The sequence below is a fragment of the Naegleria gruberi genome (genome assembly GCF_000004985.1).
Source record: "Naegleria gruberi genomic scaffold NAEGRscaffold_43, whole genome shotgun sequence".
NCBI lineage: Eukaryota > Heterolobosea > Eutetramitea > Acrasida > Naegleriidae > Naegleria > Naegleria gruberi.
Window position 1 is genome coordinate 171,500 of NW_003163284.1, and position 27,003 is coordinate 198,502.

The 27,003-nt window shown below is 33.4% G+C and overlaps 11 protein-coding genes and 1 non-coding gene across 12 annotated transcripts; 10 read left to right on the forward strand and 2 right to left on the reverse strand.

Moving 5' to 3' along the window:
* Positions 1 to 1,991: 1,991 nt before the first annotated feature.
* Positions 1,992 to 2,960, forward strand: NAEGRDRAFT_70934 (uncharacterized protein; the record flags this gene model as incomplete). Its single annotated transcript, XM_002673859.1, has 1 exon — positions 1,992 to 2,960. One exon carries the CDS (start codon positions 1,992 to 1,994, stop codon positions 2,958 to 2,960), a length of 969 nt encoding a protein of 322 aa, XP_002673905.1.
* Positions 2,961 to 3,353: 393 nt separating this feature from the next.
* On the forward strand, positions 3,354 to 4,355 carry NAEGRDRAFT_70935 (uncharacterized protein; the record flags this gene model as incomplete). The annotated part of the gene is made up of 1 exon (XM_002673860.1): positions 3,354 to 4,355. One exon carries the CDS (start codon positions 3,354 to 3,356, stop codon positions 4,353 to 4,355), a length of 1,002 nt encoding a protein of 333 aa, XP_002673906.1.
* Positions 4,356 to 5,370: 1,015 nt separating this feature from the next.
* NAEGRDRAFT_70936 (uncharacterized protein) lies at positions 5,371 to 5,871 on the forward strand (the record flags this gene model as incomplete). The annotated part of the gene is made up of 1 exon (XM_002673861.1): positions 5,371 to 5,871. The coding sequence occupies one exon, from the start codon at positions 5,371 to 5,373 to the stop codon at positions 5,869 to 5,871; it is 501 nt and encodes a 166-aa protein (XP_002673907.1).
* A 982-nt stretch (positions 5,872 to 6,853) lies between these two features.
* NAEGRDRAFT_80778 (uncharacterized protein) lies at positions 6,854 to 9,079 on the forward strand (the record flags this gene model as incomplete). The annotated part of the gene is made up of 1 exon (XM_002673862.1): positions 6,854 to 9,079. One exon carries the CDS (start codon positions 6,854 to 6,856, stop codon positions 8,972 to 8,974), a length of 2,121 nt encoding a protein of 706 aa, XP_002673908.1. The 3' UTR covers positions 8,975 to 9,079.
* Positions 9,080 to 9,291: 212 nt separating this feature from the next.
* NAEGRDRAFT_70938 (uncharacterized protein) lies at positions 9,292 to 9,717 on the forward strand (the record flags this gene model as incomplete). The annotated part of the gene is made up of 1 exon (XM_002673863.1): positions 9,292 to 9,717. One exon carries the CDS (start codon positions 9,292 to 9,294, stop codon positions 9,715 to 9,717), a length of 426 nt encoding a protein of 141 aa, XP_002673909.1.
* A 3,203-nt stretch (positions 9,718 to 12,920) lies between these two features.
* Positions 12,921 to 14,204, reverse strand: NAEGRDRAFT_70940 (uncharacterized protein; the record flags this gene model as incomplete). Its single annotated transcript, XM_002673939.1, has 1 exon — positions 12,921 to 14,204. One exon carries the CDS (start codon positions 14,202 to 14,204, stop codon positions 12,921 to 12,923), a length of 1,284 nt encoding a protein of 427 aa, XP_002673985.1.
* An 89-nt stretch (positions 14,205 to 14,293) lies between these two features.
* On the forward strand, positions 14,294 to 16,241 carry NAEGRDRAFT_80779 (uncharacterized protein). Its single transcript, XM_002673864.1, has one exon. It carries the CDS (start codon positions 14,566 to 14,568, stop codon positions 16,210 to 16,212), a length of 1,647 nt encoding a protein of 548 aa, XP_002673910.1. The 5' UTR covers positions 14,294 to 14,565; the 3' UTR covers positions 16,213 to 16,241.
* A 150-nt stretch (positions 16,242 to 16,391) lies between these two features.
* NAEGRDRAFT_70942 (uncharacterized protein) lies at positions 16,392 to 17,474 on the forward strand (the record flags this gene model as incomplete). Its single annotated transcript, XM_002673865.1, has 1 exon — positions 16,392 to 17,474. The coding sequence occupies one exon, from the start codon at positions 16,392 to 16,394 to the stop codon at positions 17,472 to 17,474; it is 1,083 nt and encodes a 360-aa protein (XP_002673911.1).
* Positions 17,475 to 17,759: 285 nt separating this feature from the next.
* NAEGRDRAFT_70943 (uncharacterized protein) lies at positions 17,760 to 25,047 on the forward strand (the record flags this gene model as incomplete). Its single annotated transcript, XM_002673866.1, has 6 exons — positions 17,760 to 18,045; positions 18,103 to 18,267; positions 18,341 to 19,417; positions 19,466 to 20,617; positions 20,717 to 24,687; positions 24,757 to 25,047. 6 exons carry the CDS (start codon positions 17,760 to 17,762, stop codon positions 25,045 to 25,047), a joined length of 6,942 nt encoding a protein of 2,313 aa, XP_002673912.1.
* A 295-nt stretch (positions 25,048 to 25,342) lies between these two features.
* Positions 25,343 to 25,851, forward strand: NAEGRDRAFT_70944 (uncharacterized protein; the record flags this gene model as incomplete). The annotated part of the gene is made up of 3 exons (XM_002673867.1): positions 25,343 to 25,468; positions 25,540 to 25,724; positions 25,785 to 25,851. The coding sequence occupies 3 exons, from the start codon at positions 25,343 to 25,345 to the stop codon at positions 25,849 to 25,851; spliced, it is 378 nt and encodes a 125-aa protein (XP_002673913.1).
* A 293-nt stretch (positions 25,852 to 26,144) lies between these two features.
* NAEGRDRAFT_70945 (uncharacterized protein) lies at positions 26,145 to 26,549 on the forward strand (the record flags this gene model as incomplete). Its single annotated transcript, XM_002673868.1, has 1 exon — positions 26,145 to 26,549. The coding sequence occupies one exon, from the start codon at positions 26,145 to 26,147 to the stop codon at positions 26,547 to 26,549; it is 405 nt and encodes a 134-aa protein (XP_002673914.1).
* Positions 26,550 to 26,793: 244 nt separating this feature from the next.
* On the reverse strand, positions 26,794 to 26,916 carry NAEGRDRAFT_t496. Its single transcript has one exon. It is a non-coding gene; the product is annotated as a tRNA-Leu (tRNA).
* Between the last annotated feature and the right edge of the window lie 87 nt (positions 26,917 to 27,003).

The following is a 27,003-nucleotide window of genomic DNA, read 5'->3' on the forward strand; positions in this document are numbered from 1 at the left end:
CTTTTTCTTTTAACTGAAGGCAAATAGTTGTGTTTGCGAATTTAAAGTTGTTTTAATCACGTTGTGAATTCCGATCTGGGCAAAAATGGACTAAATCATGTTTTGTGTGTGGAAACGAAAGATTTTGTTTGCTTTGACAAGGTTCAATGTTTTCTTGTGACACCTGGAAGTGGCACTCTGAAGTTTACGTAAATTGATTGATTTTGTTTGAAACAGTGGTTATGATGATGCAACTTCATGTTCTTTTTCCATAAACACCAATTAGAAAACTTTTGAGAAAATAGGAATTGAAAAAAGGGAAGTTTGCCTCCAACTTACTTTGTCAAGACAAAAATTTACAACAGTTCTGGATTATTTGCTCAAATACAAGTGGATATAAATACCGAGTTGAAGGAAATTCTTAAAAACCATGGTATTACGATCTTGAAGAAGAGCCATCATGGAACTATTGAAAATGCTCTTTCCACCTCAATGATTTAATGAAAATAACATTCAATTATTTTCTTGAATCCTATTTATATATTTTTCACACATTAAATGTACCACAATTTTCTAATTGCACTTTTCACACATTCAAAGATATTATGCTCAAGATATGTGACTACAGAGTCTTCATCTTGGTTAACCTCAAAGGTCAGATTGACTCAAAAAAGTCGAGTTTATGTATTCCTACAGAAAAGATCCTGTAGAAGTACAGTCAATGGTTTTATCAAGTTTCATTTGTGAGGTTAGAGAAATTGGCTTTGATATCGAACATGCAGATTGGTACCTTATACTTTTTTCAATTAATAGAAAATAAAATTAACTAGAGAAACGATCAAACCTTTCCTTATACCAATTCACAATTCTGTAGATTGTGTATTAATCAGGTTTCACAATTCTAATGATCATCAAGCACTATAACAAAATTCATTGCACTATATTGAATTACATTAATACTTGCCAGGTAAGGTTGTTGGTAAATCAAGTTCAATGCAATACAATATTTGAAGACTCAAATTCGAAATTTGAAGGTTTATTGATCAACCACAAGTTTCTCTTTCTAAATAGATAAAATTCAAAGGTGATAAATATATGGTCACGTTGCAAGTTTTTCTAAACAATAACTTACTGAACCAACAATCAATAGATTAGTTGCCTTCACTGTTCATACAGTCAAAGACTGTAGCGGGATAGTCGCCATATTCCTGGCAGGCTTCCCGTCCAAAATTAACAATTGAAATAATTTCTCAGACAATTTATGAATTGGAAAGAAATTGAAATCACTAGAGGTTTATTGTAAACTGCACACACCAAAAATATGAAAAATTTTTGTTGACTGAAAAAAGTTCAACGCTGCGCAAGATGTTAAAAGACAGAAATAGTGGTATACGAAATTGATTATCTGCGCTCAACCGGCCAACATGGATGAGATCCAGGGTTTATGAGGGGATTTTCAAGTGTCAAAGCGACCCGTGGGTGTTTGTCTGTTTCAATTTACTACCTTTATTACTGAGAGGAAAGAATGAGGAGTAATACAGCAAAATTCAAAGTTTCGAAACAATTGCCGTATTCAATACTTTGTTTGTGGTAAGGTATCATTTTCAATCCATTATGAATTTGTCCAACATTGTTAATTGCCCATTCGGGTTAAAGACAGATTGGCTGTTTATCATTAGACTTTTAAGGTAATTGATGGCTACGGCCATATCACGATGAATACACCTCATCCCGTCCGATTTGAGAAGTTAAGCATCGTCGAGCCACATCAGTACTGAGGTTGGAGACAACTTGGGAACCTGTGGTGCTGTAGTCTTTTTCATTCTTCTATTTTATTAAGCGTTTCATAATTATTACTATTTCAATTCCAAATGTTTTATTTTGAAAGTATTATTGGGTCTATATTTTTTTTGTGGAAACCATAAAACTAAACCTTAGTATCTACAATACTGAATAGTAAATATTTGTTCCTTGTTCAATCCTTCTCATATTGAGGTAAACAGACAAAAAAAATGAAACATGGCTTTCTTACATGCAACCTAGCACTTATTATCGATGAAACCGATAATGATGAACCAAAAAATCCGATTTTAAAGGAAATGGCTGAAGATAAGGGATTGCACTTTAGTGTGGAGTGTCTGGATGGTTCTGCTATTCTTCATGTACAGCTAGTAACAAGGAAGAGAGAAGAGAATTACATTTGCACCTTAATTTACGAATATTTGTTATCTGTTTTGGTGTTCGATTGGGTGAAAGGAATTAAAATTGCTTCTCTTTCTTTTTCAAAACATGAACCAAAAGAATGTGCTAAATTTCCTTCAGTTAGAAAGAGTTATGAAAAAGAAAAATGTTGCACTGTTGATGATCATTCGCTTTCGGATAATGGAAAATCTGGTAGTGTTGCTTCAACTGAAGAAACTCCTTGTGACGAGTCTAAGGGTGGTATTGCTGTTAATGGCCTTATTTCAAGTGAAGAAAATAATCTTAATGAAGAGTTTGAGTATTTCTCCGCAGAGGATGATTTTAGTTCCAAACTTCAACGAGTCAAACCAATATTCGACTCCAAAATAATGAAGGAGAACATCTATTTTGCACTACTTTATTACAAGCCACCAGAGAGCACTGATTCACACATTTCCACAGAATCCTGTGTTTCGAATAGATCTCCTAATACCAATTGTACAGAATTCTCTACTACTGAGCAACAAAGTGTTAACAATTCAACATCCCCAACAAGAATGTTATCTTCACATAATCTCTCCTCTGCATCAACTTCAAGTAGTGGTGGCAACTATGCTCCAACAAAGGGACAGAATGTTCTCCAACGTTCAAAGGCCATTCTCTCAGATGTTACCAATTTTAATTATTTTGACAAGTTCAAGAATGCTGTATATGAGGGAAAGAGTAAGGCACAAACATCTAGTGGCTCTACTACAAGTAAGAAAGTGGGAGGTAGTACTAAGAAGGGAAGAAAACATTGAATAAATATGTGTCAACGTTTTAATGCAAGCTCAATAGAATATGGCTCAATTGCAACATGTTGAATGTAATGATCAAATATTGGGCTTGAGTTTACAATAGATTATCTGTTCCGAAGTAGCAAGTTCGAAATGCATCAATACAACAAACAAAAAAACCGAATGAAACGATCCTTTGATGATTGTGCTTCGGAGGTACCACCAACATCACAACCATCACAGCATTATGATTCTGATGGAAGGTTGATGATGATGACTTCATCTCTACCCAATCATAATCACAATAACAACAATAATAATAATAGTAATAGTAATTTTAATAGTAGTGCATTGATGGATAATGATCATCATACAACATTGATAGAAACTACTCCGATGAGTAACAATGACAATTATATGATTGATAATAATAATAACAATATGAAGAAAATTAAGAAGAATTCATCACTGTCCTATTTTCATAATTTTAATGGTCATCATAATAGTCAGTATCAAACAACATCAACATTGATAACTATGAATGGTTGTTCGGGAATGAAAACAAGCCAGTCAGAGTTTGAATTGATTGGATGCATTGGAAGTTATGGTTCTCAGAATGGTCAATTCAAGAATCCATCTGATGTGGCTATTGATTTCAAAAATCAATTAATATTTGTTGTGGATACAGATAATAGACGTATTCAGGTTTTTGATGAGTCAACTCTGACATTCAAGTACATGTTTACGACACCATTCAAACCAAATGCAGTGACAGTTCATTGGGATCACACTTTAATTATTAGTTTCACTCGAGATTCATTGATTTGTAAATATGATTTTAATGGAAATGAGATATGGAGATGGGGAGGAGTTACAACAAAGAATGTAATGGATTCTCCAACAGGTGTTGTGGTTGACTATGAGGGAAATATCTATGTTTGTGATTGGTTTAAACATAGAATTGTAGTTTTTTCTCCAGGTGGTGAATTACTGAAATCGATAGGATCTATGGGAAAGGAATATGGTCAATTCTCATTCCCAAGAGATATTGACATTGACAGTGCTGGGAATATCATTATTTCTGACAGTGGAAATAATCGCATACAGATACTGAAATCTAATGGAGAATTTATAAGTAGTTTTGGAAGTATTGGAAATGATAAGGGAGAATTTCAAGCACCAAACTCTGTTTTTGTGGACAAGTCAACTGGTGATATATTTCTTACAGAGTGGGATTCACATAGAATTTCAAAATTTCATCCTAGCAATCCCTTTTCTGGTTCTACTTGCATTGGTAGCTTTGGAAACCATGAAAATTCACTGAAATATCCTTCTGGAATTGCATTCTGCTACGGGTCATCTCGTTTGTTTATTGTTGATACTGGAAATAATAGAATCAAGGTTTACAGAGTTACATGATATATTTCTATCAATTTTCAATTTCAAAATCATAAGGACAATGCAAATCAAAATGGAGAGAAATGTAAAAGAGTATTATCACTCGTACTATATGAAACTGCTTCGAGAGCTTACCTCTACCGATGCCATGTGTAGATAGATTGTAATCAAAAATAAACTATTCTTCTGGTGTAACATAACTTTTTTGAGTGGTTACAAAAGAAATAAAATGAAAAAGATAATTTATTAAGCAGTTAGTTCAATATCTCTTGGACCTGGGCTTGGTCTTTTCTTCTTCTTCTTGATCATACAACAAATACATATCAATAACACAATAGGTATTATGGCCAGAACAAAAATGATGTATTACAAGTTGGAATCATTTTGATTAACACCAACAGAAATGGAGTGATAATAACAGAAATGTTAGTTTTGAATATCATTAACATTAGATGAAACTGAAGCAACTGAAACTGTACCCATTTGAGACACATTCAAAGCAGCAATGGCTTCACTAACGGACAGTAACAGTAACAAGAGTTGAAGTTTCAGAGGAGGCCGAAAGAGAATCATAAATAATTGTCTTGATTTCAATTTAACCAGCTGGTAATTGAGAAGTGATTGATTTCTTTTCAGTTGAATCTCCTACCACTCTGTATTTGAATTCATACTTCACAGGAAGTTGAGTATCATACCAACCATTACCACACTTGATTTGGAAATCGTTTTGCAAAGCAACACCTGTAGCAGGAGAAACTTCCATTGTGTTGTTACCAAAACTCAAACAATTGCTGGAATCACAAGCTAAACAAAATTATAACCTAAATGTTATATTGGAAAATATATTGCATTCAATTTTGAAATTCCATATGATTGTCCACCCTTACAAGCAAAATTATCCACCGAAAAAATGTGCACTGACTTTTTAGGATATCTTGACATCTTTTCTCCTATTAAACTCCGAAACAAGGACTTTGAAGGACTTTCCAATAAAACAACCAACAACACAAAATCAGAAATAGTATTCAATAAAAAAATGAAGTTTCTTCCACTCGTAACAGCACTCCTTCTCGTGCTTGGTTTGGCATCAACAATTCAAAGCTCAATAATTCAGAAACGAACATCTTTCGGAATGGAAGGTGGCTGTTCCTCAAGAATTGCATTCGAAGAATATCAGAACACAACTAATTGCACACCTCAACCCTGTCATATGTTGAATCTCGCTGCAGAACAATTTGACTGTGTAGATCATTTTCCTTCTTTATTTCCTCGAAATAGTGTTCTTTTTATTGAACATGCCAATAACTCGTGTGATGATCCGAAAATTGTGTCACTCATCAATATTAAGTTTGGTGTTTGCTTTAAACATGGAAGTAGTATTCTGAGTAAATATGGATTGAGTGGTGCCTATATCAATTTTAAGGATTGCAAAACAATTGAAACAGTTATGGATGCATACAATTTTGGATGCTCCCATGGTTTTAATGAAACAATTACCAAATCATGTTCAAATGGAGTTTCTTTCAAGTGTTTCTAAATAAAAACAAGCGAATTGGTTCCACCAAGAAGGCAAATTCAAACAAATTCTCTATTTACCTTTCTTGTTTATTTACCTTTCTTGTTGGACAATGGAATCACCTCAATGAGTTTGATATTTCCAATAACAATATCTGATTGATTTGTACTTCTTTGCACAATGGTCAAAGATACTATTGTTATTACAGCAGTTTCAAATAAACCCCTCCTTGTGGATTAGGGTGTGATTCACCAACCCAGTGCCTTTATACTACAGTCAATTTAAAGATTTAGATTATCATCCGTAGTGGCCCTTCTTGATCAGGAAATTGATGTCGATTCCAAGTGTTCAAAATATGGTGGAGCTGATTGTAATACATGCCTAGACGGATACACCAACCCTAATTGCATTCCAGTTTGTTTTGGATATGCTGCTAATAATGCATCGGTTTGCTCTGGACATGGTAATTGCACTTGTGGGAAACTATATATTGGCTCAACATGTTCAACATTCGTAACTCAATAACTACTTTTAACATTCTCTGGCGAATCATTGTTCTCCATAGATTATTGATCTTAAATTATCTTTAACAAAACCAACAAGAATTCATTTTCTGTTTATTTCAAATTATTTATTTGAAAAGAAATAACTCCTTGCAGAACAATACCCTAATACATTAGCGATGGAAACTTTTCTGCCTTTTCAAAGTTGTTTCTTCCAATAATTGTCATCCACACAATTGTTGTCCTCAATCATTAAACCTTTTGACATGGTTTCAATAACTTTTATTATAGCGTTAATGAGGTAGCTTAGGAAGCAATGCTTGAATAAATAATTATTGTGGTGTGAGGATGATCCATTTTAAGCTTATGCAAAGATTCAATCGTCTTACTTTCTTTAATTTGATAATATCACAGCTGGTGTAGCCATAAAAGTACTGAAAAAGTAAATACCATTCGTGTGATTGAATCTAAAAATAAAATCACAATTTAAAAAAAAAAATATGCTCTCCTCATCATTTAATAACATGGAGCGTATGCTTGATGATAATCATAATAACCTGATACAAACAGGAGATATGATCACTATTCATGTGGACAATAACATATCAAAACCAGCAACATCAACAGAAGGACCTTCGGGAAGTTGTGAGTATTTGACTGGTAAATTTTCAAAGAGGGCTACTACACCTTCGTACTACCATCTATTGTACAATGATGCTCCAGTCTGTCCACCCGACTTTATTATCAATATTAAATTAATAGATATGAATATGACTACTGTATCTATCAAGGTACACAAAGTATTTTTGGCTTTGGAATCATTGTATTTTAGAACTTTGCTCAATTCGGAATTTACAGAGAGTACTAATTCCGTTGTAGAATTTGAATTAACTTCTGTAGAAAAGGATATATTCGAGCAAATTATTTTGAGATATATTTATGGTGAGAGAACTTTGGATATTGACAAAGGCTTACCATATGCCTGTACATTATGTCTTGCTCACTATTTGCAAATTTCTCCTCTGGAATGCCAACTTTTGCAACAAATGACAAAAACATCAAAGTATACCGAACAACATTTATTGTATTATTCACAACTTCGTGATCACTCCATGTTGGCTGTTAATTCTTCCTTCCTTTCACAATCACTGACTGCTTTCGGAAAAGACATTTCAAAGAAACGTGATGAAGTTATGAATTTACCAGTGGAATTTTTCTTGTGGCTTGTTTCGTTGGACAATCTGAACGTTAGCAATGAGGATGAAGTTTTTGATCTCATTCAAGAGTACATTATCAGAAATGAAAAGTCCATCAGACAAAATAATCCAGAAGGATTTGATCAAAAACCTGATATTATTGAACAAGTTTGGTCAAATGTGAGAGTTTGCTTCCTTTCCGAAACCAAATTGTTGAGCTTTATGGATCAACCATCTATTTCTACAGATCTCAAAATATCAATGCTGAGAAAGAAGACAGTGTACAGCATCTATAAGGACAGATACAAGAAGGTACTCGCCACTAAACAACAAGCAAGTACTGAAACTACTGCTGGAAATGCAAGCATGTCTGTCGAAACTAACAGTGGAACTAACAATGAGAATACTGTAGTCAAGAAGGAACCTGTACCAGCAACAAACGCTACACCTACACCAAGTGCTACCATCATTGCTAACGAGCTTATGATCAATTTGGATGATCCTCAATTCATTAAGAGAGGAAACATTTTGGAACATTTAATTACTGGAAGTAAGGGTGTCATTCAAATTTGGGATGTCAATACTACCGAATGCCTTTCAACTTTCCCAACAGATTCCTTTGTGAGATGTCTTGCTCTGTACGAACGTCATTACTTGTTCAGTGGTGGACACGATAAGAAGATTAAAAAGTGGAACTTGAGAACAAACGAATGTGAATTAGTACTCAAAGGTCACCATGATTATGTTCTCTCATTTGCCCTTGTAGATGATTGTTTGTATAGTGCTGGTGGTGTTGGAGATAGTACTGTTAAAAAGTGGAACTTGAAATCTAATCAATTGGAGGCATCTTTGGAGGGACATCAAAAGGCAGTTCTCAGTCTTATAACTTATGGAGACATGTTTGTATTTTCTGGAGGTGAAGATTCTACAATTAGAAAATGGAATGTAAGAACAAACAAATGCGAACTAACAATTCAAGCATCTGTTCATGGTGATGACAAACTTTGGTGCCTTGCCACCTTTGGAGATTCCTTATTTGCAGGTGGATCCAAAGGAACTATTTATCAATTCAATGTAAATGACGGTAGACTTGAGAGAGAATGGTCAGCTCACGAAAATATTGTCTGGTGTTTGCTTGTACATGAAGATTATCTATTCTCTGGCTCAAAGGACAAATGTGTCAAGAGATGGAATCTCAATACACCAAACACTGACATGGAAGGAGCCGATCCAACCAATACGCCCTATGTTTGTGAGGCCATCATGAGAGAACATACTGATTCTGTAAGAAGTCTCAATGTCTGTAATAATTACTTATTCAGTGGAGGTGGTGACGAAAAGATCATCAAATGGTCTCTTCTCACAAACCAGAAGGAAGCTGTGGTCACGGCAGCTGAATATATTTGTTCTGCTCTGTTGGCTTAATGTGCTATAATTCATTCAATGGCGACTCACTTTTATGTTTTGAGATTTATGGCTAGTTTGAATGGCCACATGTGGTTCTATAATAAACGCGCAAAAGTATCTCTTATTCGGAAAGGGTTGATTCTTCTGTAATTCAATTGAACCGACAACCAAATTCTTTACAGTCTGCTCAAACCGGTACTCACAATACCAGAAAGTCTTCCTTGTTCCCTCCAGTTACCACCTAACAGCACTTATTAAACCTTGGGGTTCACTGAAAAACAAATTAGAAAAAAACAAGACAATTCAATCATTAGCAACACTCTCAATCCAGCAACATGTCCACTGAATCAATAATGAACAATTCGTCTCCATCAATGAATAATAGCGCTTGTGGTGGTACAGGAAGACTCAGATCAAGAACCTTCTCTCATAGACCATCACTAGTATTTGCTAACAACATTAATCAAACAACAAACAGCAACAACACTGCTTCTTTGAATATTAGAGAAAATAACAACAATGGCTCACCTCTCTCATCAGAATCAATTAGAAAAAGAAGTAAGAGCGCAATAGGGGTTGGAGGACTCTATGCACAACTCACACTGAGCTCACACTTCCTTTTAGATAAATACGAAGAAGATTTGAGTGATAAACTGAATAAGATTGAATCTAGCAATTTGTCCATCAAGAATTTGTTCAATCACAAGCGAAGATTATCAGCTTACTCTAATCAAAGACCAACAATAGAAATTACAATGTAATCCAATACAACCAAAACATATAGCCACGCGAGTCAATCCATTAAAAATTAATCTTTGTACAAAACAAACTACAAGTATCAAATCCTCAATTTCCTCATTTTGCAAGAATTCAAAATAAATAAAAATTTAAAAAAAATTGAAAGAGTTTGATGCTTCCTTCATCATCCACAAATCAACGCGGAAGAAACTCTGATGATCATCGGAATATGAAAGGAGGAGGCTCATCAGCAACCTCATCAAATACTAGTAATAATAATGCGTCTGTCTGCAAATTAAAGTTTAAAAAACCTAATGCTAATCCTTCTTCATCATCATTGGAAAAATCAAACTCTTCTGTACATGTAAATATGGATGATTTATTGAAGAAATTAAACGAGGAACAACGAAGAGCTGTTTGTTCCAATAATGATCAAGTGATTGTTATGGCTGGTCCAGGAACAGGTTTGTTTTTATTGGATATTGTTGTGATTTTTAAAATTCGAAAGGAAAAACCTCGGTTATTACCTATAGGTAGGTGACAATAATTAGTTTGGAATTTTAATAGTATTTGTTTCGGATAGGATCTTTTATCTTGTACATCAATTGAAAATTAATCCAAAGAATATTTGTGCATTGACCTTCTCAAGACAAGCAGTATGTTTATGATATTTAGTGATAATTTATATTTCCAATATATTCAGGCAAAGGAAATGAAGCAAAGATCTATGGCTTTGGATGATAATTTAAAGAATGTGACATTTTCTACATTCCATGCCAAAGGTTTATCATTGTTGAAACAGTATAAATTAGTGAGGAAATTTAAAATTGCAGACGAAAGGACGATTATGTCAATAATTTCAAGAATATTAGGTAAGTTTTCAAATCATACATTCCATCACATCATTAGAGGGACTAGAAATTAGTGAGCAATGCACACCAGCAGAAATGAAAGATGCATTAGCTTTTGTTAAGAATGCAGGTATTACACCTGAAACAGTGTCAAAATTGAAAAATAAGGACATTAATGTTCCTCTCAGTTTCTTTGTACCATTCTACAAAGAATATGAAGAGACACTCGAAAGAGAAGAAATACTAACACACGAAGATTTAATTTTCAAAGTAGTCAAAGCTTTAAAACAAAATCAATCCATCCTTAAAGATGCTTCCCAAAAAATTCAATATCTCCTTGTTGATGAATATCAAGACACTAATGATTTGCAATACGAGTTTACAAAATTATTGATACAGCACCATAAGAAAATATTTTGTGTTGGTGATTCGTAAGTAGTAATATTTTACAATATGATTGAGATTTGAATTTTTAGAAAGCAAGCAATTTTTGGTTGGAGATTTTCTAATGTACAGAACTTTGTAAATTTAACGAGTGATTTCCCAAATGCAGAAACAATTATTCTAAAACAAAACTATAGAAGTACTAGTAATATTTTGGATGCCAGTTTTGACATGTTGTTGAACGCAAAGGATGAAAAACCAAGTGGTGAAAAGAAAGATATCAAATCAATTATTTTGGACGATTCAAAGTCCAGATTGCTTTCTCAGAAGGGTAGTGGCGCTACTGTTACTCTAAAAGAATTTCTCACTCACACAGAGCAGCTAAATTTTGTTGTGGAGAGTATCAAAAATCATGTAGAAAAGAATGGAGGAAGATATGGCGATTTTGCAATTCTTGCTCGTGTAAATAATTTACTTCGACCCTATGAAGCTGAATTTGAGAAACACAAAATACCTTGTGAGTCCAATAAGAGTGGATTTACCAATGCAGCTTGGGTTCAAGTCATGTTGAGCTACTTGGAGACTATTGACTCCATTTCTAGGAATAGCGTGAATGGAACAGCCTTCAGAAAGATTGTAAATATACCAGATAGACGAATTTTCACCGAGACTGGTACTGCTGTTGTTGATTGCCTCATGAATGGAATTAAACTTGCTGACCTTATAACAATGATAGAAAAGAAACAAAGAATTATGAACTTGAAGATTGGAAAACAGATAACATTTTTAATTTCTATGGATAGAGAGGAGCATGCCTCAGTGTTGGGATTATTGAGACAAATACAAGAAATGTCAAATTTAATTAATGGAAATACTGGCTGTATAAAAGCAGTAATTCAATACATTACAGAATTTGTAGGTTTTGAGGAATATATGAGAGTGCACTACAAACCTTTTGAGAAATGTTGGAAAGATATTGAAGAACTAATGACAATGTCTGAAAAATCAGATAATTTACAAACCTATTTACAAGAAGTGAACATGATAGAGGAAGGATCAAGAACAGGGGCTGGGGTTGCCTTGATGACAATGCACTCTTCGAAAGGTCTAGAATTTGAACATGTATTTCTTACAGATTTAATTGATGGAGTTTCTCCGCACTATAAATCAAAAGGATCTTCAAGGGAAGAGGATGAGGAAAAGAGACTACTATTCGTTGCCATGACAAGAGCCAGATCCAAGATGTATCTCATGACCACTAAGACAAAACAAAATAATGAGATGATTGAACTAGTGGAACCAACACCTTGGTTAAAGACTCTTCGATTTAAACAATATGTTGACTACCAACCAATTCCAAGAAAGGTAGATAGAGAAATAGAAGAAGCTGCTGATATAGCAATCTTTTTGAAAAAACATTTGGAATCTATAGCTCCCAAACCTAGTGCCATTGCTAAAGTGGAAGAGGACTTCAATCTGGAAGATATTGACATTTCTCAAAATCAAACAAGTTCCTCCTCTTCTACAGCACCAATGTTCATGTCTGCTACGAGCTATATGGAAAGTGATATGTATGAGAATGATGAATTTAAACTGATTGAGGAGGATGAAGAGGAGGTGATATCAAAACCAATTGTTGTGACACCTTCAGTTAAACCAATTATTCAAACTAAAGATACACAAAGCAAGGCAACAGAGGATGTGTTCGAGTTAGAGGAAGACTCTAATGATGAGTTGGATATTGATTTGGATGATATTATGGATTCCCAAATCAATCAAGATGTTGTTGCAAAGACTGACTCGCAACAAATAGAAATATTTGAGGATGAGTTTCAATTTATTGATGAAGAGTCATTTGAAAGTGACAACAAAAAGCGAAAATTATAGTCACATTCGTTTCATGTAAATTGATATTTCTATGATTTGAATATTCAAACCATCTGTAATCCTTTCTTCTCCTATTTTGGTGTAAAATATTCCAATGCACTCACTTAATAAACTTGGAGTCCTCTCTCTTCGAAGAAATCTAAAATTGATGCCACACTTGTGCATTCTGAAAACTCTATAACATCTGCAGATAAAAATTGATGGTGAGAATAGAGCATAAACATAATATGATGTTGTAAAATATGGAACGGAACTCCTCCTATTTGAATAGCTATTTGTAAATATCTTTGAATACACTCAAAAGGTACATAATCATATCCACTGAATAATGCTGGATTAGATAATAATCCACGAGCACTCATTACACCATCACATCCTGTCTCTTTAGCAAAACGATCTGAATCTCCCAAAGTAAAAATATCACCATTATGCATTACTGGTACGTTTAGGATTTGTTTGATTGTTTTAGGTCCATCTGGATTGACTTTGGTATTCTTTGTTCTTTGTTTATGTGTTCTTCCGTGTACAGTAACCCAAGATGCTCCAGCCATTTCAATTTGTCTTGCAAGCTCTATTGTTTTTCTAAATTCAAGTGTATCATCCTCAGGATGCAATCTTATTTTCACACCAATTGGTCTACTCATTCCAGAAATGAATTTGTTATTGGCCTCATGAACCATATCAAAAATCTTTTGAGGTTTAGTCACCAAAGCAGCTCCCAAACTTTCTTTCATCACATAAGGTTGTGGGCATCCACAATTCAAATCAATTCCATCACAATAAGGTGCTGCCAATTGACAAGCTAAACTAAAATCAGTAGGATTATTAGCAGCAAATTGAACCACAAGAGGGCTATCATAATAATGTGTTGTAAAATCCGAATCCCTGGCTTTTTGTGATTTATGAAAACAATCCGACATTATCATTGGTGTATAAACAACATCACATCCATACTCTCTACACAACAATCGAAAGGCTAATTTACTATAACGAACCATTGGTGCTTGTACTTTTAAATAGGTTCCCTTCTCCTTAGCCTCCTTGAACATATTCATCAACGAATGTCGTGGTTTTAATTCATCAATACTAAAGCCTTCCGGTAAATTTTCTCCAACTCTTAATATATTATTATTAATATTATTATTATTATTATTACTATCATCATCATTTAAATTATTCTTATTAATAAAAGTATAGTTATTATTAAAATTGGTTGGAAGATGAACACAATTAGTTTCATTAACTAATGATGAAGGTCCTTCGGAATAATCAAAATCGTTTCTGTCTAATTGGAAAGCACCCAAATCGATGCGGAGGGCGTTATTATGACAGAATTGTGTCTCGGAAATGAATGAATTTTCGTCATCCTGTGTTGGTTGTTGAAGCATTTTTTTTTGTGCATGAATGGAATTGCACGCCGTTACAACATTTATTTAATTTAAAAAATATTTAAAAATATTTATGAAACGAATAAAACAAAAGGACAAGAAGAGAAAGTTTCTTGATCACTTCGCTTCCAATCATATCCAACCAAGTAAATATCTACTAATCAGTCCAGGTGATGATGAAAATATTAGCAAGGCACTTCCGAAGCCTTCAATTGATGATGAAGAAGAAATTCATCATTTTCCAATAGAGCAATATACTGCTCAGCACACCCATCACGGGAGATCATTACTAGATATTGGTTCCGATTGTCTCTTGGAAATTATCAAATTTCTCGAATTAGATAATAATTATTCTTCATATATGAGAGTTTGCAAAAGTTTCTCCAGATTGCTAATTCCCCTCTTTTTGAATCAAACACGTATAATTTATGAAACCAAGGAACATTTGAAGAGTTTGAGAGAGCACATCATTGATAATGACTATAATAATGATGATGGTAGAGATGGATTGTTTTCTGAATGTGCCACTTGGAAAGTTTCATTGTGTCGTAATGATGATGATGAGGATGAACAGTGGTCTGAGGTTGGAAATGAAGATGAGGAACAGTGGTCTGATGATGAGGATGTTTTGGAGGTTAATGATTGTACTTTTCAGAGGAAATTAATACCCTTTGGAAGTCCTTTGTGTAGGGAAACTATTAAGGATCAGTTTTGGCTAGTTCAGGATAAGATTGACTTGCAGAGTTATAAGAAACTTGTGGAAAAGGAGCTTAAACTTAACGAGAAGGAACAAGGACTGTATGAAATTAATCCATTTGTGTTTCAGGAAAAGATTGATAGAGAGAAAGGAATGATAGAGTCGTATATTAATGATGTTCAAGAATCTATCCATGTTGATTGTGGAAATCCTATTTGGCTATCTTATGATGATCCAATATTTACAGATGATGAGAGATTTAACATTTGTCAAATAGAATATCAGCACATTGCCTTTCATGCATTGAGAAGTGGTATTTCAAGATTGTCTAAACAAGGAGGTGTATTGCTTTACGAACCAGCTATAATGGAGGATATGTTCTATCAATTGAAAAAGTTTATATATTTGATTATTAAGGATGCTTACGAAACTAAATTTCCCAACAAGACAGAAGAATTGCAGTTTGAAGAATCTCTGGAGCAGTACTCTAGGTATTGTATAGATCCCAACGACAAAAGTCTTCCTTGTTTTGATGATAATTTGGATACGGATAAGAAATTAAGCGAAAATGATATAATCGCTTCATTTAAGAAAATGACAGGTAAATCATTTTTATTTGGAAAGGAAAACGATCCCTATGACTTGAATGAATATCAAGTTACTAAGCCAGAAGAGCAAGAGCAAAATATTGTCGCTGAGGATGATTCTACAAGTGATTATTCGAGTGAGGATGATTCTGAAGAGGAGCAAGTTAATTCAGATTTTGAAATTTTACAATTTCCAAAACCAATAGATGCGGAAAACTTTATCGATGATTCCAATATTTTCAATTTTGACTTGGAAAATCTTGGAGATTCACTTCCTGAACTGTTAATGAAAGTTTCCATTCGTGTTCATGAAGAAGTTTATGGAAAGGAGAGAGCTCACATAGAAAAGTTATACTTGCAGAATTGGTATGGAAATGGTGATTTGTTTTTTATGAACTGTTCAAAGCAATTGGATAATCCACAACCTATTGTAGAAGAATCTCAACCTGAGGAATTAGAAAGTATTGATAATTCTGAAATAGTGGATTCTTCGTTGTACATAGCTGAGAATAAGCAAATTGAAATTGACAAGAAAGAGGACTTGGAGTATTTTGGATATTCTCTTTATGAAGATGACTTTGAAGAATTACCAATTCTGGAGGATGAAGATTCGGATTTGGAATTACAACAATCTACAGAGGAGGAATCTCTTCGATATCAATTAAGAAGAATGCTTAGAGAGCAATCATACGAGTGTATTGTCAATTATTTCGAGAAGAGGTAAAAAATTGTTACCACTTTCGAATAATTATTTAATGCAAATTAAAATAATAATTACGTAAAAAAATGAAACGATCTCATCACGAAAAAACGAATTCGGAAGATGATGATCAACCGGAAGAAGTCAACAACAGTAAAAAACAAGCTATTGATCAAAACTCGGATTCGTATTATAGTATTGGTATGAAATATTTGGATGGAGTCGAAGTTGAAAAAGATGAAGTCAAAGCCTTTGAATGGTTTATGAAAGGAGCTGAACAAGGATGTATTGAATCACAGAATAGAGTTGGTTTGCTTTATCATAAAGGAATGGGAGTTCAAAAAGATTATTCTAAATCATTTGAATGGTATTCGAAAGCTGCAGAAAAGGGGGATGCCAAAGCACAGTTCAATATTGGAGCATTGTATAAGAATGGCCAAGGTGTGAAAAAGAATTATTCCAAAGCCGAGGAGTGGTTTCTAAAGGCTGCTGAAAAGGGAAATGAATCTGCACATCGAAATCTACCACCACTATATTACAAAATGAAAGATTATTCAAAATCATTTGAATGGTATTTAAAACTTGCTGAAAAAGGAGATGCCAAAGCTCAATACAGTATTGGAAAAGCATACAAAAAAGGTGAAGGAATTGAGAAAGATTATTCAAAGGCCTTTGAATGGTTTTTAAAATCAGCTGAAATTGGAAATGCAGATGCACAATTTAATGTTGGAAATGCCTACAAGAAAGGTGAAGGAATTGAAAAAGATATTGTTAAATCGTATGAATGGTTTTTGAAGGCAGCTGAAAATGGTAATAGACTAGCACAATGCTGTACTGCAAAACGGTATTTTATTGGAGAAGGAGTAGAAAAAGATAGTTCCAAAGCATTTGAATGGTTTTTGAAAGCTGCAGAAAATGGTGAAACAGAAGCACAATTTACTGTTGGATCAATGTTTTACAATGGTGAAGGAATCGAAAAAGATATTTCTAAGGCATTCGAATGGTATGTAAAAGCTGCTGAAAAGGGCCAAATAGAGGCACAATTTTATGTCGGATTAGCATATCATGATGGTGATGGAACAGACCAAGATTATTCGAAATCATTTGAATGGTTTTTAAAAGCTGCCGAAAGTGGCTATACAGAGGCACAATATTTTGTTGGATTGGCATATGAGCTTGGTACAGGAGTTGAGAAAGATAGTTCTAAAGCATTTGAATGGTATTTAAAAGCAGCTACAAACGGAAATGAAAAGGCGCAAAATAATATCAATTCATTTTCATTTTAATTACTCTTTCATAAATGAGAAAGACGTAGTAATATTAGTTTGGTTGATGTTAAGGATACGTGCTTAATAGAACTTATATTTGTTTTAAAGATCTAGTATGATTCTCTAACTGTAACCAATTACAACTAATTGATTTGGGTTCTAATGTTCATATGAGATGGAGATAAATGAGTGATTGTTGACATTAAGGAAAAATTGTTAAATTAGAGGAGCGACTTGACTCGGACATTTTAGGAAGCGAACAATGGATGAGAAGTGAGGAGTCCTTCACACCATCAAAAAAAAATGTGTCGATTTGACAAGTGGCATTTAGTAATTCTTCTTCTTCTTGTACTTGTATTTTCAGTCCACTGCTTTCAACCAAGCTATAATCTCTCCAAAGTAGCAGGTGGAGGATCAATAATTGGTGATGGCCTTGTCAGTAGTCAAGTATTACTGTCATCACCTTCAGGGATAATTGTTTCAAACTCTGAAATAATATTCTGTGATACTAACAATCACAGAATACGTAAAATAGACACCAATGGTGTTGTTTCGACAATTGCAGGTACCGGCAATGCAGGATATTCAGGTTAGTTTCGTGTGATTTCGCTTGGATTCTCAAACGCAAATTTATTGATCAAATTAGGAGATGGAGCTAATGCATTATTTGCACAGCTAAACTCACCACAAGGAATTGGATTACTTTCGGGTGGTGCAATTATTGTTTCAGATACATTAAATCACCGTATTCGAAAGATTGAAAATGGGATCATTTCAACAATTGCAGGAACTGGATCACCAGGTTATACAGGTAAGTATTTAGTTTGCACTTTCTTATTGATCTTTAATCATTCGTCCTAATCCCAAACATTATTCGAAACTAGCCAGTGGAACTGCCACCAGTGCACTTATCAACACACCACTTGGATTGGCAGTTTACAATAATGAAGTTTACTTTGCCGATAGTCTAAATCATGTTATTCGAAAGATCTCCTCAAGTGGTTCCATCAGCAATGAACAAGGAGTTGGCGCCACTTCTGGATCTCAAACTTTACCATTACAGATGAACACACCAACCGGAGTTGTATTTCAATCGGGAACAATGTACATGGCAGATTCAAAGAATTTGAGAGTTTGTTATCCTGGATTTTTGGGAATTATTAATTGCATTTCAACAAGTAGTGAACCGATTGGTTTGGGAGTTTATAGTGGAGTTGTGTATGCTGCCTTATTAGGGAATGTCATTGTGTCCTTGCAGAGTGGAACTCCAATTGTGGCAGGAACTGGAACGAGTGGATTTTCAGGAGATGGAGGAGTGGCAACATCAGCTCTATTGAATGGGCCTTCTGCATTGACTTTTGATTCGAGTGGAAATATGCTCATTTCAGATTCTTCCAATAATAGAATTAGAAAAGTTACAAATGGAATCATTTCAACATTGGCTGGAACCAGTAATAGAAACTTTGGAAATGGAGCGGTGGGAACATTGGTTTCATTATCTTCACCAAATAGTGTTTATTATGCTGGAAATGATGATTCAACAGGTGGTATTTTGATTGCTGACATGAATAATCATGTTTTGAGAAGATTGAAAGATGGAAGAATTTATAATGTGATTGGAAATGTTGGTATCTCAGGAAGCAATAGTGGAAATGGAGTGACTGTCAATGCTGCAACTTTAAATTCACCTCCATTTGTAATGAAGAGATTTGGTGATTTGATTTACTTTTTGGACAGTGGTGGGTGTGCATTGAGGAGAATTGAATCGAGTGGTGTTTTAAAATTGGTGGTTGGAAGTTGTAATTCTGGAAATCAAGATTATTTCCTTTCCAAATCTTTTGACATTTCAAGTGATGGAATTATTTATATTGCCGATTATTACAATCATAGAATTGCCAAGTTTGTGATTGGTGGCACGAGTTTGACCACACTTGCTGGAGGTTCTCTGAAAGGATTTGCAGGTATGTTCATTTAGAATATCATTTCGAATATTTGTGTGAAAATTATAGATGGAGTTGGATCGAATGCCAATTTAAACTATCCTGACAGTATTTCCATTGGCTTAAATAACATGCTCTACTTTTCAGATCGTGACAATCATGCCATCAGATCTGTTTCAACAATTAATGCTTTGGTAACAACTATTTCAGGAAGTGGAATTGCAGGTTATACGGGAGATGAAGGTCCAGCTATTTATGCGAAGCTCAATTTACCTGGATCGATTGAAGTGGCTCTAAATGGTGATATCATTTTCATGGACAAGGGAAATCAAAGAATTAGAAAGATTACAAAATATGGAAATATTTTTACTTTATATGGAAATGGTTCGACTAGTGTTTTTAATAATGCGAATGGGTTGACACTTGGTGGAAGTGGTGAAATTTACATTGCAGACAGTGGTAATAACCTTATCAAAATGTTATCTTCTGCAAAATGCACAAATGGAACTTTTTACAATTCTTCATCATTCGAATGTCAATGTCCATCTGGTTACTATGGAGAAACCTGTTTAGAATATGATTGTGCAGGAGTGAACAGCAATTCATCTCTGGTTTGCTCTGGAAGAGGTACATGTTTCAAGCCAAACACATGCAACTGCTCTGCACCTTACTTTGGTGGATATTGTGAGCAGTACTATTGTAATGGAGTGAATGTTTTAAATTCGAGTGTTTGTTCCTCGAATGGTCAATGTACAGCTCCAGATAATTGCACTTGTTCATTTGGAACTTTTGGTTTGAATTGTGAAAATGCGTATTGTCAAGGAATTGTTTCATGGAACGAAACTGTTTGCAATTCGAGAGGTAAATGCATTGGCTATAATAAGTGCACATGTAATGATGGTTTTTATGGCAATAATTGTGAATTTTATAATTGTTATGGCATTAAGAACACAGACAGCTCAGTGTGTTCTGGAAATGGAATTTGTTCCAAAATTGACAATTGCACTTGTTTGGATGGATATTACGGAAATAATTGTTCTGATTTCAATTGTGTTGGAGAGCTATTCACTTCTGGAAAGAATTTGTGCCAAAATAATGGATCATGCACTGGACCAGGTGATTGTACATGTTTACCTGAATGGGGTGGAAGTATTTGTCAATATTTCAAGTGTTTCAACAAGACACATGTTGATCCAAAGGTTTGCTCTGCACATGGTCAATGTATGTCCTTTAATAATTGTTCATGTGATTCGAGATGGTTTGGCAAAGATTGTAGTGTGACCACTTGTTTTGCGAAATTATCAAACGATTCGAATGTAGTTTGTTCCTCACATGGTCAATGTTTAAATCCAGATCAGTGCACTTGCAACAATGGATATAGTGGAAGTGAGTGTGAATATAGAGTGTGCTATGGTTTGAATCATACAGATGCAAATGTTTGTTCTTCACATGGTCAATGTACAGCACCAAATACTTGTAAATGTGAAAATGGTTTCGTTGGAGATAATTGTGAATATCATCAAGTTTATTTGGATATTGCAAATGCATTGATTTATTCAAATTATGATTCTCTTCTCAATATTTCAAGAAATGCCAGTGTTAATGATCAACAAGTATTGAATAGTGAATGTTCAGATTTATTGGAAAGTTCAGAATTGGCCAAATTGGGTGAAAGTGATTTGATTTCATGTTATTGGACCAATAATTATTTTAAAATCAAATTGGGATATAATCACATGATTCAACATTTATCAACATTGAAATTGAATTATTTCAATATTTCACTGCAAGTCAATTCAAATTCATCATTAACTTTACTCAACCAGAGAACATTCGCTTCTTCAATGGATGTTTTATTGTTATCCATTCCATCCACACAAGATTTCATTATCAAATCTAACAGTGATGATTATTATCATACATTCAAGAAAATATCAAAGAGTTGGACATGTGAAAATTGTCCTCAATCACTTGTCAATTATTTAACAAATTATGAGAATAAGAGTATGATTTTAATACCAAGTACATTATTGAATAGTATTCCATTGGATTCTTCCTATTCAAAAATTCTATCACTCAAGTATTCGTCAATGAATTCCATTCAAAAATTATTGACATCAAGTGACAAGACAAGAATTGAATCGAGTAAGAATTTACCACCCTATTTCACATGGCATGGTGAGAATGTGAAGGATGCACAATTTAAATGTGTTGGTCATAATTGTATTGTGGAAAGTTCATTGAATTCAATGAATAGTTCAATTTCATTCACATTCTCTGGATTTTTCAGTTTATTGAATTCACAATTTTCACAAAAACAAATGTTCAGATTGGTGAATGTTTATAATAATGAATTGGTTGATAGTGAATATTCATCCAATGCACAAATTGTTGGATTTCAATTGAAAACTTATGTTTCCACTTCACTTTCTTATTATTTCTCCTACACAACATTTGATAGATTGGATCATGTTTTAACCAATGTTAATAGAACTCTATCTCTTTCTGATGATTCTACATTTGCAATTTCAATTTTCAATCCAGATCCATTCATTTCAACCTTCACCTTATCAGATTATTTCACATACAATTATGAATTTTATCAAGTCAACTCAATTTCTAATAGCAATTTAAAGTTAATAACAAGTAGTAATCAAAAATCATTGAATATAGATGCTACCCAATTGAATTTATCAGAGGGAACATATCTAGTCAACTTGACACTCACAGTTTCCAAATCTTATGTCACAATTCCATATTATTTTTTCGGATATATTCAATTGCATTCTCAATCAAATGTTCCAAAATTAACAATTGATCAATTACCTGCTATTTATGCTTCTAATAAGGATTTACAATTGAAAGTCTTGATTCAATCATCAAGTTCTATTTTAAACTATAAATGGAAATTAAAAGATGGTATTGTAAAGGAAAGAGAATTAATTGAACAATTATTACAAAATTCACAATTGACTCAACTCACATCTAACGTGTATAAGAGTGAAATTACAATTAATAGTCAATATTTATTGGAAGGTGAATTTATTTCATTTGATTTTTCAGTTTCGAATATGAATGGCATTTCAAATGTTTCACTTTCAACAAGAATTGACGAATCTCCAAGATTTTCATGTGAATATTTCAACCTAAAGAATGAATTTACAAATTATGCATTTGAAAGTTTACTTTCCATTTCATGTTTCAATTTACCTGAAGAACCAATTTCAAGTTTCAATATTGAATTTCATTCACAGAAAAATGGAAAGAGAATGAATGTCATTTCGAATACTTTGAAAAAGAATGTCATTACAAGAATACCTTTCTATTCATTTGATGAACAGCAGGTGAATCTTGTTGTGAAATTAGTGAATAGATATGGTTCAGTTTCACAAATTTCAAGAAATATTTCAGTTTTACCTCCATTGACCATTTACAATTCAGGAAATTCAATTGCATCAAGATTTAATTATCTGAAACAATCTTATTATAATTTGAAATTGAATGAACCATTGAGAATTGATACTGCTCATTCAATTTATTCCTTAATGAGTATTCTCATTCAAAACGAAACCATTTCGAATATTACAAGACAATTAGTCAATGAAATATCAAGCAATGAATTGTCAACATTTAATTCTCTATTGAAAGATATGATTATTCAATTGAAGAGCATTCAATCATTGAGTTACAAAGTTGATGAAAAGTTTATTCAACTTTCACTTCCAATCATTTCACAAATTTATTCGATTTTGGATAATTTATCATTGGATGACAGTTGGGTTTCAGATATTTCTACATGGCTTGATTGGATTTATTCTGGAATGTCAAGTGCAAAACAATATTATTCTGAAACATTGTTAGCAACTATACTTTCGAATGAACATTATGAAGAATTGAAATTAATTCAAAATATACTTTCTAATAGATATTCGAATCGATTGGACAAACAAGAATTGATTTCAAAATATAGAGCTCAATATTTAATGTTGACCGGTTTATCAGATGATTCATCCTATCAAGTTTATCCAGTTGAAGTTGCTTCTCAATTGAATGGCAAGTCAATCATGACAACTATCAATCAAGAAATTCAAATCCAAGCCACACTTCCATCAGATTTAACCAGTCAATTGTCAAGTATTTCAGATAATTCACAATTATTCTTTTCATCTTCTCTAATTAGCAATGACAAGACATTGAATAATATTTTATCAAATATACCTGTTTTGGACTTGTCAATTTATTCATCAGATGGATCATTGACAAGTGTGAATAATTTATTGAATCCAATTCAAGTGAAATTTAATAATCTCTTTACAGATTACAAAGTTAACACTAATTTATCATGTGTTTATTTTGATTCTTCATTGAATACATGGTCAACCAATGGAATTTCATTCAAATCAACAATTACAAAACAAGAAAATGGAAAATTATACTTTGATATGGAATGTAACACAACTCACTTGTCATTATTCTCAGTTCAAGAATTGGATTTTGTTTATCCAGCAAACTCCACTTCAACTGACTCTAATTTGGGATTAATTCTTGGATTGGCACTTGGCATTTCAATTCCAGTAATTTTATTGATCATTCTTGCATTTATTATCATTGTAATTGTGTTATCAGTATTTGTTTGGAGATTGAAAAAGAAGAGTAAGGCACAAATGGCTAAATTTGATATTGAAATGACAGGAACAGACTTCCCGTCAGATGCCAGCATGTTCTTGACACCTCTTGTCAGCGTTTCAGGAAGCTCAAGTAATAATGAAAGTTTTAATCCACTTTCAAGATATTTAGATTTGGTCAGAATAGGACAAGGTGCATTTGGATCAGTTTTCAGGGCAATGGACTCAAAAACCAATACAATGAAAGCAATTAAGGTGATGAGATATCAATCCAATGAAGAATTGAATGGATTTATGAAGGAAGGAACTCAATTAATGAATGTGAGCCATCCAAATATTTTGAAAGTGAATGATTTCTTCATTAGTCAAGATAATTTATTGTGTATTGATATGGATTTTTATGAGAAGGGAGATTTGGTTCAATTGACTTATGATTCTTTCATTTGTTCTGAAAAGATCTTGTTGCAAATTATTTATCAAATGTTGAATGCATTGAATTTTATTCACACATCAATGAAACTCATTCACAGAGATATCAAACCATCAAATATTTTCATCAAATCAATTGACAATGATCATATTGAAATTGTAATTGCAGATTTTGGATTGGCAAGAGCTGATCAAGGTTCTGCTCACAAATCATATGCTGGAACTCCTCTCTTTATGGTATGTTTGTTGTATTTTATATTCAAATTTAATCCATATTTCTAATAATTCTTTATTGGAAACTTTCAGTCACCTGAACTTGGATATGGTGGAAAATACTATTTCAATACAGATATTTATAGTTTAGGAGTAACACTTTATCAAATCATGACCAAAGACACTCAAACTTCAATCAGTCAATTATTAATTACCAAAGATAAAATTGAAGTGAATGCAATTCTCAAACAAAAATTTGAAGAATGCAAAATTTACTCATCCAACCTCATTGATTTGGTCATTTCAATGTTAGAAAAGGATTTAACAATCAGACCACAAGCAAAAACTCTCCTCAATAATCCACTCTTCAAATCATTCCAATAAATCCTTTGTAATATTTTACATAAATGATGATTTACATTCATCTGGAGTAGTTGAAAAAGATGGTAAAATCCACCAATAATCTCATTTCCCATGGTTCCTTCAGCTCCGCATTATTTCCTCCGTTCTATGTAGCTATCAAGTAAGGGTAACCTTCATTACTAATTAGATTCATTTTAGAATCCAAGCACTGGAATCATGATGATCATAAAAGGTCGTTTTTGCTTCAAGAAGATAACTTTCAAATTCAAAAAGAAAGTCACCACACACCAACCACAATATATTTCACAAACACAAAATGGAATCTCAACCACTCGCCTATAACACCAGTGATCAATTGCCACCTAATAGCACTGCCGAACCAATTCTTATTTTACTTCTTAATTTCTTGTTTGCTGGTTTGGGACATTTAGTGTTGGGTCAAGTAAGTAATCTTGCTAATGTGTTGAAGAAGAGTGTCTAATCATCGTGTTGTTCTTCTTATGTGTTGTCTAGTCCGGAAAGGGTATTACCTATATTGTTATTAATTTCCTTCTCTTCTTCTTGATTGTTTTATTGAGTTTTGTCTTTATTGGCATTTGCATCCTTCCACTTCAAATTGTTTGGTGGGTGATGGTTATGGTTGATGGATATGTCATTGCTCAACGTTTGAAGGAAGGAAAGGCTGTAAGAAAGGGAGAGTAAGTAGTAACAATAGTTTCACATTATTAACTGTGTTGTTGAAATCTTATCTACAATAGATGTGCTTTTTCTATTACCAAGTTTGGAGTTTCCCTCTTTGAAAGTTCTGAAGTTTTTGTTCAATAAATTATCAATTTCTGAGCTAGGCGGCTTACATTCATAATAAATGATATCTCCTAATGAGCTTACTTTAAGCAAATTCACTTTGTGTACAGTTAAATTCAGAGGGGAAATAATGTTCCTTCAAATCCAAAACCTTCTTTAAAAAGTAACTCCAAATATTCCAATAGTAACCCCTTGAATCCTTGAACCTACACTTTCAAAGATATCCCGCGCTACAGAACATTCAACAATATTACAACTTTCCCGCCTTTAAATATCGCATCATTGGACATCAACAGGAGAATTATTCAAAAAAAATGCATGCAAAACACTTGCTCATTTCCTCTGGATTGGTTGAAATTTGTTGGGCCATAGTGTTGGGTTGGTATCTTGCATTGTCTATTATTGCCAGACCAAGGAAAATTCCTCCTTTCAATAATTTTCGTCGAGTTTTGCAGGCACACATTGATTATATATTGATGGGAATGTTGCAGATGGGTGTGGCTGTGGCTACGAGTGATGTGATGGTTCTTCCTGATTGGGTTGTAAAGATGTTTGTGTTTGGAGCTTGGGCAAATGCTAGCTCGTTTTTAATTTTTGCAGTTTCTGAAGATTATGTGAATTATATGGTGGTAAAGATATTTTCAGTGATTAGTTTTCTTTCGTTGACAATTGTATTTCCTTATATAGCCATGGAATATATTTCAAAGACTATGGAATGAAAGTAAAGTTTTACTGAATCTCTTTTATCTTCATCATTGTACTATTGATTGAGAAATGATTCGTTTGGATTTGAATTTTGGAATTGTCTTCACTCTCCTTTGGTTGAGTAGTTAATGATACTTTTCCAATAATCCACAAATCACCATGTGATGAATAAATCGGATTAATTTCAAATGATTTTAATTTTCAAAAAATTCCATTGAAAAAAGAAAAACATAAATGTGGAATGAAAAAAAACGTGGTCGACCACGGTGGGGCTCGAACCCACATCTTTTTCTACGAAAGAAATGCGAATTGTTAATTGCAGTTAAGTTTCAGTACTGAAACCATTTGTTCTTCTGCTTTTTCCAATTAAGCTACGTGGCCAATAAACAATGCTTTACTTTCTCGACTACACCAAGAATAATATCTTTTTATTAGCCAATTTGGTTCAAAAATATTATAAATATCAAG

Bases quoted from the DNA above. Each gene is read 5' to 3' on its own strand.
- NAEGRDRAFT_80779 (XM_002673864.1), top strand. From the start codon at position 14,566: ATGAGAGTTTGCAAAAGTTTCTCCAGATTGCTAATTCCCCTCTTTTTG.